The sequence below is a fragment of the Anabrus simplex genome, chromosome 3, assembly GCF_040414725.1.
Source record: "Anabrus simplex isolate iqAnaSimp1 chromosome 3, ASM4041472v1, whole genome shotgun sequence".
In the NCBI taxonomy this organism is placed as follows: domain Eukaryota; kingdom Metazoa; phylum Arthropoda; class Insecta; order Orthoptera; family Tettigoniidae; genus Anabrus; species Anabrus simplex.
The window spans coordinates 261,310,959-261,328,612 of NC_090267.1; the positions used below are offsets into that span (position 1 = coordinate 261,310,959).

The window sequence follows — 17,654 nt, forward strand, 5'->3', positions numbered from 1 at the left end:
AGAAATCTTAACATTGTGTTATTTGAAAATATTTGTGACTTTACGTACATCTTTGTTAAAGGTAAATGTTGAAAACAACAAGATTTGGTTTGTTTCTTGGTAAGGTGGTTTTAGAACGATATCTAAATTTGTTAATTCTTTCAATAAAGGCCTCTTTGAAGCCATTAGCTTTAGCTATAGAACGGATGATTTTTAATTCTCTATTCAAATCAGTTTTGGACATGGGAATCTGGAAAGCGTGATTTACCAGAGTATAATATGTGGCGCTCTTGTGCGTTTGTAATCATAGATGAACGTTCTGTTGACGCACATTCTACCCTAAAAAACCTTAATAGCATAGATCAGCACATCAAATTCACCCTGGAATCAGAAACTAATAGATCAATCAATTTTCTGGATTTAACAATTAATAAACATCCCTCCTATTTTACTTATAGTATTTACAGAAAACCAACTCAAACGGCTACTAGCATTAGATATGACTCATGTCACCCTCAATATTTTTACCAGCTGAGAATAGTACTATAAACTACACAGTACTGCCATAAGTTCTGTCAGTAAAATCTAGGAGTGAAAGTTGGAGTGCCCGGGAGTGTATGAGAATCATATTGCTTTGTTGACATTATTTTGTTGCGGAAAACGAGCTAAGGAATTTTTTCTGTGCTGAAACCTCGCAGTATCAATGAACAATTTGTGTTTTGGACAATAGCGTGGTTTGAACAAATAGGTGCAACTGTTATTCACGGCAGATCGGGCCGTCCTAAGTGTGTACACAGAAAAGAAGTTGTGAACGCTATTCGTGCAAGCCCGACTCAATCTTTTGTGTAAACAAACAGTTTTGTCTCGTGAAATGAATATATCTCCACACACTATGTCACGTATTTCGAAGGATGATTTATGTGTTGGTGCATATAAAAGATACACACGGCATTTACTAACTGAAATATTAAAGGAGATATGCTGGGTTCGATCTAGGCTTTGTTAATGACGTAGAGTGCCAGTATCGGGGCATACTATTCACAGATGAAAAAATATTCACTGTGCAAGAGTTGTTTAACAAGCAAAATGATTATGTGTATGCACTGTCCTCCAAGGAAGAAAGAGAAAAAGTTCCATGTGTGCAGTATGGACATCAGAGGTTCATTTTTGCTAAGTTGGAGTAAAGACTTCTGTAGTGTTGGAAAAGATATCAATTCAAAGTTGTTTGAAGGGAAATAGTGGATTTTTCAGCAGGATAGCACTCCTGCCCACAAAGCAAAAACGATGGTTGGCAACCAATGTCCCATGGTTCTTCGCTGCTGTTGATGGCCTAGTGGAAGTCTGGACCTCAGTCCATTGGATTATTCTCTGTGGCAGAAGCTTGAGGTGATAGCATATCAAAAACGGTATCACAATATTGTAATGTTAAAAAAAATCAATCACATCAGCTGTCAAAAAATCCATTAGACAGGATTCGTGCAGCTCTTGATGAATGGCCTCAACATCGTCGCCGCTGTGTTGTCACACATGGTGATCATTTTGAATAAGAGTACTTCAATCTGAAGCTTTTTTTTTTTCTTCTTCAGAATTATGTATATTCATGGGTTTGCATAGTTTTATTTAGTAGTTACATGCATTGAAAATACTGACAACTTATGGCAGTACTGTGTATAAACCAGTACGTAATTATTTACTATGAATTGGTACTTCTTTTGTATATCTCATTTTTTAAAAATTACCTAAATTTAAACATATATAGCAAATGTTTTGCAAAAATAAATAATATAAACAAATTACACTAACTGACAGAGCAAATGCAACACCAAGAAGGAGTGGTCAGAACTTTATGCCAATTGCAGGGTAGACTGACGTCACTGAGGTATATAAACAAATTACACTAACTGACAGAGCAAATGCAACACCAAGAAGGAGTGGTCAGAACTTTATGCCAATTGCAGGGTAGGCTGACGTCACTGAGGTATGCTCATGATGTGAAATGCGCCGCTGTGCTGCGCACGTAGCAAACGATAAATGGGACACGGCGTTGGCGAATGGCCCACTTCGTACCGTGATTTCTCAGCCGACAGTCATTGTAGAACGTGTTGTCGTGTGCCACAGGACACGTGTATAGCTAAGAATGCCAGGCCGCCGTCAACGGAGGCATTTCCAGCAGACAGACGACTTTACGAGGGGTATGGTGATCGGGCTGAGAAGGGCAGGTTGGTTGCTTCGTCAAATCGCAGCCGAGACCCATAGGGATGTGTCCACGGTGCAGCGCCTGTGGCGAAGATGGTTGGCGCAGGGACATGTGGCACGTGCGAGGGGTCCAGGCGCAGCCCGAGTGACGTCAGCACGCGAGGATCGGCGCATACGCCGCCAAGCGGTGGCAGCCCCGCACGCCACGTCAACCGCCATTCTTCAGCATGTGCAAGACACCCTGGCTGTTCCATTATCGACCAGAACAATTTCCCGTCGATTGGTTGAAGGAGGCCTGCACTCCCGGCGTCCGCTCAGAAGACTACCATTGACTCCACAGCATAGACGTGCACGCCTGGCATGGTGCCGGGCTAGAGCGACTTGGATTAGGGAATGGCGGAACGTCGTGTTCTCCGATGAGTCACGCTTCTGTTCTGTCAGTGATAGTCACCGCAGACGAGTGTGGCGTCGGCATGGAGAAAGGTCAAATCCGGCAGTAACTGTGGAGCGCCCTACCGCTAGACAACGCGGCATCATGGTTTGGGGTGCTATTGCGTATGATTCCACATCACCTCTAGTGCGTATTCAAGGCACGTTAAATGCCCACCGCCACGTGCAGCATGTGCTGCGGCCGGTGGCACTCCCGTACCTTCAGGGGCTGCCCAATGCTCTGTTTCAGCAGGATATTGCCCGCCCACACACTGCTCGCATCTCCCAACAGGCTCTACGAGGTGTACAGATGCTTCCGTGGCCAGCGTACTCTCCGGATCTCCCACCAATCGAACACGTGTGGGATCTCATTGGACGCCGTTTGCAAACTCTGCCCCAGCCTCGTACGGACGACCAACTGTGGCAAATGGTTGACAGAGAATGGAGAACCATCCCTCAGGACACCATCCGCACTCTTATTGACTCTGTACCTCGACGTGTTTCTGCCTGCATCGCCGCTCGCGGTGGTCCTACATCCTACTGAGTCGATGCCGTGCGCATTGTGTAACCTGCATATCGGTTTGAAATAAACATCAATTATTCGTCCGTGCCGTCTCTGTTATTTCCCCAACTTTCATCCCTTTCGAACCACTCCTTCTTGGTGTTGCATTTGCTCTGTCAGTCAGTGTAAATATATTTTTGGTCATATGTGTTTTGGGTAATAAATAACTGTTTTAGTATCATCATCATCTTATCCTTGTATTTTTGTGAATTAAAGGGTGTATTGTTTTATCAATGTATAACATGTCAACAAATTTTGGCACAATTTATACTAAGAGTCTGCAACACCGGTAAAATATCCCTGCCACTACAGGATAAATGACTGCCACTTCAAGGGTTAAAAGGAAAAATATGATGTTGCAAGTAAATATAGTATTAGATAGACCAACAAAATTTTGTATACACATTCTCAATAGGTTAAGCACTGTTGGTGATACTTTCTGGCATTTCTTTAATTCCAGCCAATTTTTATTTGAGTTACTTATCACACCACTCATATAGTTTTTTTTTTTTTTTTTTTTTTTTTTTTTTTTTTTTTTTTTTTTTTTTTTTTGTCAAGAACCCAGAGACATCGCTTAGAAAATATGTAAGCTTAGTTTATGACGTAAGTATCTTTATGAAAATGAAAATCCACAACCTGTTTATGGTTTTAACTGGGTCAGGAATTGAATTAATGAAGCTCCCATCTAGTGGCAAGGATAGGAACTGTGCATGCTCCTGAACACTGTCACACTCTTCTGGGGTAATGATTAATGGCTGAAGATGAAAATGAAATGATATTGGAGAATGTTGCTGGAATGTAAGGTGACAGGGAAATCCAGAGTGCCTGGAGGTAAACCTGCCCTGCCTCTGCCATGTCTCACATGGAGTGACTGGATTGGAACCCAGTGGTGAGAAGCCAGCACACTGTCGGCTGAACCATGGAGGCACTAAGTTTCTTTATATTTTTATTAAATTCATTTTAATAGATTTTAGAAGTTACTGTTCATTTTTGTTTCTTCGTAAGACTGCAGTTATGAACATAACAAATATATTAAAGAAAACTTCCAGTAAAATTTATATTATTTAATGCAGAAAGAGGGTGCCTTGTTTCACCAAACTTCTGTGAGTAGTTTTCGAGAGAAAAAGGTATGAACGTGAAACAAAAATAAGAGAAGTGCGGATGATCATAAGAAAGAGGAGGAATGCAATTAACATCCCTTCCTACAAACTTTGCACTGGCAAGTTGATGTAATTTTTTCTTTCTCTCTTTCTTTGCATTGTTCCCACACAATAGCAATCACTTCACTCAGCAATGACATTTTGTTTTACTTTCTTGCACACTTGTATACCTTGCCGTTCTGAACTATCTAATCTAATCTAATTCTTATTTCTCCATTTGAAGCAAAGGGCATCCATGAAAGCTCTCCATTTGGTACTTTCTGCAGCTAGGTCCTTGTCCCATGTCTTCCAAGGGCGCCCATACCCAGGGGCAACGTAGGGACGCCCCCCTCCCCCCCTAGCTCTCGGGGAAAGGAAAAAATCTAATATAGTCAGCTGTTTTTCTTTCAAGAAAATGGTTTAAAAATCGGTATTACGTAGAAGTGATAGGGGATACCGTGTGTGCTATTCTACCGTGGAATACAAGTCGACATTCATCTTCCAAAATATTAAAAATACTACATTCTAGCCCCCCTCCCCTACAAACTATCCTATGGGTGCCCATGATGTCTTCCCAACCCAATCAGTTCCTCTCTAAGTGTTCCTAGGGCCTCCACAGTTCCTCTTTCCCGTTGGGTTCCATTCCAAAACTGACTTTTCAACTACCCCATTCTGTTTTCTTAATGTGTGTCCTATACATCCCCGTCTTCTTTTCCTTATTTCTACATCAGTGGGTAACTTACTATTAAACAGACAAATGAAGATTATGTCACTGTTTTCTCAAGAAATAATTACCAAACATCTATAAACAAACTGAACAACAGGCCTCTACAGTTGGCACCTGACTTGTAGTACACTGATTGAAACAAACCTATTGAATAAGTACAGCCATCACCCTGTAGTATACATAACGCCTCCCCACTTTAAGAATAAATGTGAACATCAAGAAGTACTCACTTTCTCCACCGGAGTGTTGCTAGCGTGCAATATTCAGAACAAGCGGCACGCAGTTATCACAGCTGTTGCATTCAGATGATTTTCCTATTGATTGGTTTGCTATTTAAATAATTCACACTCTTGAAACGTTCAGTCACTTCATCTCCAGTGTCTTTTTTTAAAAAGATAATTGGGATAAAGAGTTTTGCAGATTACGAGACCTAATTTTTTAAGCATGATTTGAACTGTTACTTGAGTCGCACTTCCTCCCAACTCTTCAAAACAGGGGGATTTGCAGTAGTTAAAGTTGTACAAGCTCCTGTATTAACAAATTTTGCTGCTTCACATACAAAATCATTTACGATCTGTATAACCCACACTAACCATACTGATAGATAAATACATCACACCAACCTTGCTTAAAAATAATGTCAACTAGCGAAAAACTGGATTTTTCTCGTTGAATTAGCCTATAGCATTATTCACAAGTTACTCTTATTTCTTTCACAGCGAAACCACTGAGGAAAGCAGGTGTTGCAAGTTTAATAGACACTACCTCCAGAGTTGTAAAAGAAATAAGGGTATTAGGTTTACTCCATAATAACAGTATGGTTATTATTTATAAATTATCTAACAACCAACAGTAAATACATATTGTAAAGCGACTATATGTACACTGGGGCTTGTGAAGATTTTGCAGGATTTTTGTCATTGTTTCTGGAATTTTAGGGATGTATTCCGACGGGACTGATCGAGATGACTTGATATGGCTAATAACATTCATCTCATAAGTATGTAGATTTCACTTTTTCAAAGTAATTCCTATCTTCTAACTTCTGTTGAAGGCAAGTACTGTAGCCCTTTAATCCAGCATTTCATTGTTGCCTTAAGTTCTCCTCAAAATGCTAAAGATCATTTCTAGAGAATCGCTGTTTAAATACTCTAGTTAGCACAAAATGAACGCCTGGCGGCTACACGTATCGGACACAGAGAACTGTAGAACGCATTAGTCAGCCGATTTCCCTCGTAAATTTCATTGTGAGAAAACTCATTCCTTGGTCATGTCATGGTTCCTACACATCCTCACAATATACCAGGAAATCACTCTCCAGCCAGTGAAGTCTGTCATCATCTGTGTTGAAAAAAATTGACTTTGTCAGGGCGAAACTTAGAGTTGTAACTGCTAACATCATGGATATTGAAACGTCCTGAATCATTTTCGTGAAGTATATGGTTGCTGTGCAGTCTTGGAATGAGAGGGCTTTTGGAGATATTCCAAAGCTGTTATTATTGGTGGAAATTGACGCAAGTGCAATAACAGGTGTAACTTGAAAACAATATTCTCTCACCCATGGGTAACTAATGCAGACTAATGCTCGAATAATAATAATAATTTTATGATTATTATTATTATTATTATTATTATTATTATTATTATTATTATTATTATTATTATTATTATTATTATTACACCATGTGTACATGCAATATGATCGCATTGTTTTTGAGGTTATGTCATGAAACAAACACTGTATATAAACATTTATAACAGTTCAGTTAATGTAAATACCTGTGAATTAATATCATAATTTATTCTTACCTGTATATATAAATTGTAAAGTCCAGAATGGTAATAGATGACGAGAATAATCGAGAATATTTCATCCATTCTAAACTGTGTATTACGCACTCTAGAATTTTCACGAAGATATATTTTGTAATGCAACTTTCTAGAAGCCTGTCCAGGTACATATATAAGGGGACGATCTTGACTGTGAAACTTTGTTGTTGTTTAGTCGAGTTATGGTGTAGCAAGTATAAATCCCGGGCTGACATGCAATATTTGCAGTCTCCATATTGAATTACACAGTCATCTGTTTTCAAGTGTGTTTCAAAGTTGTAACCTCCATATTGAAGTGCTGGCAGTTGTTGTTAATAATGGCGGCTTTGTTGATATTCTCGAAGTGAAGTGTTTTGATGCTGTGATTAAGGTTGTGTGTGTGCTAATTTGTGAATATATATGAATAAAATTAATTGTACTAACTGACGGTATCTCGTGTGCGTCTGTGTGGAGACATTAAAATATGTTCTTCAGTCGTTTCACATACATTTTTTTTTTTCTTTCATGTTCTTACATTAAAAGATATTAGAATTATTCTGTATTGACGGTTTTTACTTTACAAAGGAAATTGAATATGTCCTCCTATTCAGTACATACACATCTCCATCATTAGATGGAGTAATAATAGTGATGCATGTTTCAACTCATTTGAGCCATCTTCAGTGAAAAAAAGGTTAAAGTTTTTTACATAATTGATGCTAAAAATGTGTTAAAACATAATGAAGAAAAGAATGAAAACAAATGAGACATGGCAGAATTAAAACAGTAAGTGATTATGGCGAGGTTGTGGATCTCTTAGTCTAAAACGTGCAGTGTGTTACAGTTAAAAAACGAGGACGAATTCACTGTGCTAAAATTTAAAATGACAGTCTGTCTTCATTGAGTCATCATCACAAATAGTTAAGAGGGCAGCGAAAACTTGAGAAACTATGTTTGAGAAGAAAACAAGTGCCTGGTAAAATTTATGTGACATAGTGGAAGCCGCCAATGAAGTTCAAATTTATTAAATAGTTGCCCTCTCGAAAGGCCCGACCTTCTCAAATTTAGTGGTCCCATTTTCACTGATCGTGACTAATGTTGGCACAGCTGTGTTTGCCTTATTTTTAAATAGTCAAGAAGGCAGCGAAAAATTGAGAAACTATGTTTGAGAAGATAACAAATGCCAGGTAAAATGTATGTGACACATAGTGGAAACTGCCAGTGAAGTTCAAATTTGTTAAATAGTTGTCCTCACTAATGGCCTGACCTTCTGGGATCTTGTCCTCATGGTGAACTTTTAAGGAATACGCGTCATCATAACATCTGCTTATTAATTGCGACAACGCTGAAAGACCATGATTTCCAGGTATTTGAAGAGGTTCATGGCTTTGCGGACAACGGAAGCCACAGAAGGATCGACATCATTGCTTTCAAGATTAAGAAGTGAGGTTACATCACCAACCCGTCCGGCTCCATGGCTAAATGGTTAGCGCACTGGCTTTTGGTCCAGAGGGTACCAGGTTCGATTCCTGGCCGGGTCTGGGATTTTAATTTTAATTGGTTAATTCCAATGGCTCAGGGACTGGATGTGTGTGCCATCTTCATCATTAGAAATCATCATAGCAGGGCCCCATCCTCACAGACACGCAGGTCGCACATAAGGCATCCAACTGAAAGACCTGCACCAGGCCTCCCTAGAGGCCACACACCATGTATCATAGACCTCACAATTCGCCTTGAAAGCCATAAGTTGCAGCCCTCAGATGTTAACCTCAAGAAGAGGAATATTTACTTACCAACAATTCCTTATACAGGGAGAAATATCAGCTAGAGGAAATCGACATAGTGGGTCTGATGATTGGAGCGAGGGGAACAATTCCCGATTTTGCCGCTAATTTCTGGAAACAGATGCCTCTGCCAGTTACAGTGTTACGGGAGATTGCCATCATAGCTTTAAGGGGCTCACTGATAATTCTAAGAAATTATTGTTACAATTAATTAGGTTACCTTCAAAATTTCTCAAGTATATCTATTTCTCTTCTAAAAATAAATGTAAAAGTATACTTTGTCACAAGGCAGCCTCTGTATGAGAGGAAGCATTTCATAAAATAAATAAAAAATAATAATAATGGAAAAATGAAATGGTGCATGGCTTTTAGTGCCGAGAGTGTCCGAGGACAAGTTTGGCTCGCCAGAGGCAGGTTATTTTATTTGACTCCCGTAGGCGACCTGCGCATCGTGATGAGGATGATATGATGATGAAGACGACACATACACCCAGCCCCCATGCCAGCGAAATTAACCAATTAAGGTTAAAATTCCCGACCCTGCCAGGAAACGAACCTGGGACCCCTGTGACCAAAGGCCAGCACGCTAACTATTTAGCCATGGAGCGGGACTCTAATGTTGGAGATGTGTATATTGAATAGGAGGACATATTAAATTTCCTTTGTAAAATGTTCTTACATGTTTTTTGAGTCAGAAAGCGGACAGGTTTTACCACTTGATCTGCTTGCAATCATATAAATTCTTCTCGTGAGAGCAACTTATTGTGTCCTCTGTGTTAAACATAGTTTTCTCTGAAAATGCGTTTCTTACATTCATTAAAATGTGACATTTGTTAAATGCACGAAATAAGGCTCGGTTCTGGTCATTTGGGTGAATATGCCGCTTCAAAATCTTGATATTGGAAAGTCGTCTCATCACATTAACATTAGTCTTATGATTATCGGAAAAAAAGATGCACTATAAGAAATCCACAAACCTCAATCTCTGCGATTACAGATAGTGTCAAATTATACAGTTCGTCGTCTGAGATTCATTTGGCAAAGAAGTACGTGGCTGGTAGTCTGTACTTAGTGCATAATCCCACTATCATAAAACAAAGCACATTATTGGCGAGAATTTTAGATTCGCTCACATTCTTAATTTTAGATATAATACTTGTATTATCTGGAACAAATTTGGTTTTGTTTTATTTCCATTTCATTCACTTTCAGGAAACATATTCTTTCAGATTCTAGGGTTAATCCCTCTTTCACAAGGTTTGTAACTCCTGTGTCGTGTGAAGTATCACCCAAATACCTGGACAGTGTGCTCTTAGAAGGCAACTTTAGTATATTTTTTCTAGCATACCTGTAACTTTTGGTTCATAGGCATTCCCACTCTACACTGTATTTTACAGTATATTCTGTCCATCTGGAAGAGCATTGCTCAAAATTTGCTATTTGCTCAAGAAGAAATGAAGACTTGGCATTTGAGGGATCTTGCTTGGCTATTTAAGTTATTCATGACAAGGCTTTACGATAGTTATTGTTATAAGTCTCTAATTCCTGGATAGTTATTGAGTTCGTTTTCAAGACGTGAAAGTTTAGCCCGCGCTCTCCACAATTTCAGTTGCAATTTATTTTTTCCATTTTGAGCATCTTCTCATCTAAAACATCACATTGAATATCAACGGAATGATGACAGACATCATTTCCAGTATACTCGTGCTGGGAGACATCGGAGGTATTGCTTTCTTCACAGCTGGCTCAGATTTCCATTTCTTGACTGTGGCATTGACTGAATTAGGTCTACATTCTTGTTTGATCTGTTGAACTTTGTAGGAATGATAAGATGGAACAGCAGCATCCTGCAGTTTCATAATTTTCAATCCAGGTTGATAGCTGGACTCACAAAAATGAAGGTTGCATACAATAGAAGATTTAGAATTTAAATTGGGTCTGAAATCTGCTCTTGATATTTATTGCTTTAAGCCATTGTTCTCTAAGATCAGTTTGGTTGGGAAATTCGTGAAATGATACCCCTCTCACTTTACTACTCTGGCTTGTGAAGCAAGGTACCATTGCTATTGATAGATTGAAACCTGTAATAGGCCTAAGACATTTATATGCCAAGTTAATGTAGCCTATGGCATGATCATAAGCAATAACTAATTAAAGCAAATATGTCATGGTAGTCTTCCGTGAAGTAGGAAATTAGATGAAAAGGGAATGTGAAAGTTGAATGGTGCGTGAAATTTAAGCATATCCTGTAATTACTTCTTTTAATAAATTACTGCCATTACATACCTTCTTGTGAAGAAATAAGTCGTCCTTACTTCCGCTAATATCACAACACAATCTCGGTAACTAAATTGCAGAAATAAACAACACTCAACATATTGTTTATTTACTCCCTCTTTCTTGTTGTCCGTAATTGCCCCCAGCGGGGGTCTGCTGCATGCTGCTAGCGCCACAGCGGCCCCCACGTGATATTCGCAAAGAAACGCAAGCTGAGAGAAGTGGGGAGCCTAAAGGTATAGTAGAGGACGATGGTACAGCTGTCTTGGATCTGTTTCATACCAGATCGTCTATCAGAATTCTTCTAAAAAAAGAACATAGGTACATTGGAATCCCATTTACATAAAATAAAGGGGGGGGGGGGGTGGAACTATTTTGGATAAATTTTTAAAACAATTCACGGGAACTATTTCTGGTTACGACTTTCATTTTACGCAATAAGAAACTGTTGATATATGTACTCCATAATCATTTGCAATGTTTTGTAAAATCACACCACTGTCTGATCATCTCACAACTTTGAGTTTTCCTTTTACCACCCATTTTTTTTTTTCCGTTGACACTGAACTGTATTTAAAGATAAAAATTTCGTAATGTTCTGTATTGAACTGTATCACAATTAAATTGAAACAAGAAATAAAGTGGTTCAACCTATTCAATACAAGTAAATAAGAAATGAAATGTTACATTCTTATTTAGTTAAAAGCTGTACCGGTTTCGACAACCAAACTGGGTCATCAGCCCTATTGTCTTATATTGCTTCTTGAACTCGTTTTATGAAAGACTTATCCTCTAATTTTTGGTTTTCCTATGCACTGATTTTGTATTTTTAATCAGCTGATGATGACCCAGATTGGTGGTCGATACTGGTACCACTTTTAACCAAATAAGAATGTATCACTACATTTCTTACTTACTTGTATTGAATAGGTTGAACCACTTTATTTCTTGTTTCAATTTAACTGTACTGTATTCACAAAATCTTGTAAAAATTAAGAAGCACTATACAAAGCACCCCAGAAGTGGTTAAACAGGCAAATGCAGAATCATTTCCATGTTAAATTTGCCTGCAAGTCTGCTTTCAGAATTCTAGGTAAAAATTTGTAGAGGATAGGTGGAGAAGAGGATCAAACAGGTGCAAAAATAACATGCATTCAACGCACACTATCTTGTCACAAAACACCGTGGGCATGGAGATTTACTGCATTCCTAAAATGGCCATTCATGTTCGTGCACTGAGAAGGGCAGACATTCTGTCATTTACACATTATATATGGAGGGACCATCATAAAATAAACTTTTTGCAATGTTTTGGTTAAGCCAGGTTTCAGCAAAGTGGGATTTTACTGCACTGACATATGAAAGAACAGGGTGCATAGCTCCTGCAAGACTTTGGAAGTTTAGATTAATTATAATTAACCCATTGATAATTCTATTTCAGGTATGAAATTTTGGAATTATTTTCTCACAGCATAGATCTTTCATAAAAAAGGTATATTTTTAAATAACATTTTTTCAAACTTTTCAGCCATCATCTCCCCTTAAAATAATATCCACTGTCACTACTTCTCCAATTGATCTATGTTGCTGTATACTTCATGCAAGTAATTAGGAGTGTATTATGTGACAAGAGTGCCTAGGACCAATTTGTTTCCACAGTTTCATAAAATGTCATTTAATTGTGAGGAAATCTTTAACAGAAAATATATTGAAACATTCTGAAAATTGCTTAAGGACCTGGAAAATGAAATCAGAAGAGTGCTCAGTGACTTTACAGAAGTGTCATACGATACTTTCTTTGAAGGTTGCAGGTGTGCCTCAGTGACTTTTTTTAAATCACTTTCAGCACTGGCTATGACATGTAGGTGAGAAAGAACTTATCGTAGTCTTCACTATTTTGTTAGATCTACGGTACCCTTATTATTTTTCTTACATGAGAGCATTCATCCCCGAATATACATCACGGGGGCGAGGGGAAAGCAATAAGAGGCAGCTTGAGGCACAGTGGAAACTGTTCACTGAAGGGCATTTCTTACATTTGAGAAAGTAACCTAAACAGCACGCAGTTTTATAATCTATCAGTTTCATGTCTGTATTGATACTTGGTATTCACAGTTAAAAGAATGGGTACCTTCCACCTAATTAATATAACGGGAGAATTTTACATTAGTATGGATCAAAATGCTAACTAAAATTTTAACTTAAATGAAATTACAGATAGAGTTAATATCCTCTTTAATGCAGTTATCCCATTTTTAAAAAACACCTGCTTAAAAATAGTTAAGAAACAGAATCCGATACATATCAAGGAACCTCCAGAAGACACGCCCCACTCTACCTTACCTTCCCCAATCATTACCCCTCCTGCCCCTCCTCTTCCCTCTCCGTAACCACAAGTACCAGCCCTAGATGTACACGGAGCAGTGCACGACGTGTTCCCTAACAGTACACATCAACTGGTCAACAGCACTATGTATGTAAGCACGCATCTTTCCACTCGTTCAGTAGACATTCTATCGAAAAAATTCTTATTCTTTGTTTCTCTTCTGTTCTAGCTGATTACTAGCATGTCCAACAACACACAAAGAGGGAGCATCTCTTATCATATAACAAGATTAGTATTAAAGAAACTAATAACACACTACAATATTTCAATGTAAATCATTTAACCTAACTGTATGAATGTACAAGACGAACAATTCACATCATTGAATTTTCTAGAATGCTGGGTACAAACAGACCTGTGAACGTATGCAACGCTTTACCAACATTAATTAAACTCCCAAGTGTACCTCAAGAATACTATAAACATTTTAAGTTGTAGAAATTGTATTTTAACAAATTATGTGTTACTCACAAACAGTACAAACAGAATTTTAAGTAGCATATACATGTCACATAAACATCGACACTTGTTTTTTTAAACCAGAGGACACTTAATAACATTGTATATTTTAATATCATAATTCATATCATAGGACATGCTTCATTAGATTTAGTAATGTTTTTAAATTATATGTTAAGTTAGCTTTAGATCTTATGACCAGCTGAGGATGACCTCTGTGAAGGTCGAAACAAGTACATAATAACAGGCATTGATTCGCCATTCTTTGTAATTGTGAGCATGCAGTTTCTCAGAACTACTGTCTTTTATTGATAAATTGTCATATGGTAGTGGAGTTTTGTTATATTTGGAGTGTTGTTTGATCATGTGTACCTGAAGGAGGACTTCTGTTTCTTTGCATTAAGACTCTTTCCTAAGATGATTTTACACTTTTTGTGTCTTCACTAAACCTGTATATTATTTATTAGGTAATAATTAATATTCCAATGTTTCAGTGCTACTCACTTGTTTCCTCATCGCCATCTGGGGATTGTTGGCCAGCACCAGTTCTCCATTGAGTCTATGGACATATCAAATGATGGTTATCTGATATCATCATTTTCACATGACAACACAATAAAGTTCTGGAATATCAAATACTTTGAAGATGTGGAAGTCAATGAGAAGGAGAAGTCAAAGAAAAGGAAGGACATGAGTCACAATCTTCCATCATCGAAGTACAAGAACCCATCTGACTTTTTTTCTGGTCTTGTCTAACATGGAAGGTGGCTATAGGGGACATTTTATCTTCATTGTGTACATAACCATTTCACCTGAACATACTCTGTTTTGCTCATTCAAACTCGTACTATTTATAGCTGAATTGACTTTTCTGCTAGTGATACTTCTCCCGATATGGTGAAGTGAAGGCAGATGGTGTGTTGGAACAATGTTTATAGTGCTGTGTTAGATGGTGGTCCTCGCAAGAATGTGATGTGAACATGACTTTACAGAAGAAATGATGTAGCCTAAATTAAATTTATGCCAACATTGCATCTGAATTGATTTGATCTTTCCTTCCTTTCCTTGTTGGTAATAGTTGTTGAATATCAAATAGCATATTATGGAGTTACAAAACGTTTGAGAAAACTAATTACTTTCATGATCGTGCTTTGAGGTTGCCTAACTGGAGGTGAAATAGCCAGCATTTGTTGAAACTTGTATTCTGTATAAATGTTGTTGAGAGGATCAATGAGTAGAGGTGCCTGTTTGTGGTAAATAAATATTGCCTAATTTTGTCATTTAAAAAAGTGATTTCAGTATATTTTTGCTATTTTTATTTTGTCAATACATTAGCTACATTTCATTTCCTCTTTTTGGCAGTAAAAGGTAAAGCAAAAGGCATTTGATTTGCAGTAAAACATATTTTATTTTTACATATGTACAAGAAACATGAAACTTCTGCTGAAAACACTTATTACACACATCAAAAGAAGAATGCTTGGAAAAATTTTATTCTGTTAACTTACTTTAACAAATAAAGCCTAGCCTGTGTACATACAATGAAACCTCATTAAGACATTTCTGCAGGAGACAACAAAAAGGAACATCTTAAGTGAGAAAACGTACTGCTGAATATACGAATAAAATCTGTCCAACAGGGATATGGTAAATACATTTTTTTTTCCAGCATGAGGGCATTTTACATCGTGTATCCACAGGTACAGTGTAAACTATATCTACCATTTCTAAAGATGAGAGGAAAGTATTTAAAGGTGTGAAAAACACAAGAGAACAAATATGAAAACCTTTTCCAGTGGGGTTATAAAATAAGTGCACTGAAAGTTGTGAAAAACACCAAACAAAAAATATGAAAACAAGATCACGGGAGCCAATAAAAATATCCAAGTATTATAGCAGATCGTACTCTTTCTAAAAAAATGTTAGTAGAAACCTTTTATTTTGGACCAGTGGGTTATTAAGCATTATTTTCTGGTTACACTCAACCATGTGCAATTGGCAGAAATGACTTTGGACACCATTTTCAATAAACTTCGACAAACTCAAATGATCGAGCCAAAACTCAAAGGCGCAATTTCAACATTCGGGTCCTCTACGCTCTTCAAGATGCGGACGCTAGTCCACTTTCTGACAGTTTTTATTTTGTCTTCATTAGTAAGGAATTTCATGACTTTTTCCATATCCATAACTAGGCTATGCACCATGGTGGTCAATTTCACACGATTATGTTCCTAATCCAGATAAAGGCTACTATATCATGTGACAAATATTCACTACACTTCATTGTACCATGCAACACAAAATACATTTCTAACTTATGAATGGAATGCGAAATGCAAATAGGCTCACTATGTTATTCAGCAATCTCGCTGCTAACCGGCAACAAAACTGAACATTCCTGAGGCTTGCTCCCCGAAGGTACAAGTTATCCTGTGAACTTCAGGAATTCAAGGTCTTTTCCTGTAATCATGCAACTGTGGCGATGGCTCTGACCCAAATTGGAAATCATATTTCTACCATAAGGGATGACAGATAACATTTTCAGGGCTAAGAGAAATGTGATCTTATTCATACTAAGCAGTAATAGCAAAAATATATGATGGGATATGTATGTTTATATATTCCTAATCCAGATACAGGCTATTGTTATCACGCGACAAATACTGTATTTGCTACACTTCGCTGTACCTCTCAACACAAAATAAATTTCTAATTACTAAATGGAATGAGTCTCATTATGATAGCCGTATTGGAGTACAGAATGTAAAAGTTTCAAACAAATTTATTAAAAAAACCCATTCCAATACTTTACAGTCTTTAAGTTTAAGATACAAATATTACATATATGTTAAAATGGGGCATGTTTCTCTTAGGCTTTGTAAGCATCTTCAGCCATACTTAATCTAAAGCTAAGTCAGGGTCCTGAACTGGGTTCCTCATTAAAATAAAATACATGCTTTAATACAAGATAAAACAGTCATAAAAATCTAGTTTATGGAGAAAGCAATCAACTACTTTCTTTTATACAACATTATTCCATCATCTCATACTCCTGTTCTCATATTTTCTTCATATATTTATACTGCACCATATGCCAGTATTATTTATTTGATTCTGTGTAAGGCACAAATCAGTTCACTTCATACTTACTTAAATTACCACTTCATGGATCAACAGCTAATCAAATGCGTAGCACTACACATTTTACTTTTCCATATATATTCATATTTAACCTATACTGGCTTAAATTTGGCAATAAGTAGTCAATATTTACGAACTTGGTAACCTACAACTTGATATTAACATGTATCACACTTCATTCTCATCAAAACTTCCTATCTTTGGCATGGCTTATTGAAAAATAACTGAAATATCACTAACGTAACACTTCACTGACATATGTTCACTTTCCTACCTTAGGATGTATTTAAATCTTACTGAAGACTACTGATAATAACCTTACTTAATGCATCACTATTGAATCACTCGCGTAGAAACTAAATGTTATTAAACAAATCACGAAGATATAACGACCTATTCCATCCGAACATTATCATTCAACAACTATCTTTAACAAAGAAAAATATAAATGATCTTAAAATAAATTGTGAAAGTTATCTTATTCTGTGTCTGTCTGCTGCCGGGATCGCTGCTTGTTCTGCTACATCCTTCTGTGGACAGGTTCTCCGTTGGTTAACGGCTTGGTCATCTGGGAATCTCGGTAAATGAGCTCTTATCTGCGGGTGATGTCGGCTGGAGCCCATCAGTGCTGTGCTTGATTTAATGAACCATCGCGCCGTTCTCTTGCGCATGCATGAAAAATACATTCAAAGATAATATTAATTTCATAAATATGATGTGCACGGAAATAAATTCTCATAATATCTTTGGTTTTTACTGACAA

At 37.4% G+C, this 17,654-nt stretch overlaps 1 protein-coding gene across 3 annotated transcripts in view; it reads left to right on the top strand.

Annotated features, from left to right (window-relative positions):
* Positions 1-17,397, top strand: part of LOC136866214 (WD repeat-containing protein 55 homolog) — a 129,512-nt gene extending 112,115 nt beyond the window's left edge. For 2 of the 3 annotated variants that reach the window (XM_068226652.1, XM_067142995.2), the window contains one exon: positions 14,245-17,397. In XM_068226652.1, coding sequence (XP_068082753.1) covers positions 14,245-14,506 — 262 coding nt within the window. In that variant the 3' untranslated portion in view covers positions 14,507-17,397. The remainder of the gene's footprint in view (positions 1-14,244) is intronic. The other variant, XM_067142994.2, reaches the window with a different exon arrangement.
* The last annotated feature ends 257 nt before the right edge of the window (positions 17,398-17,654 follow it).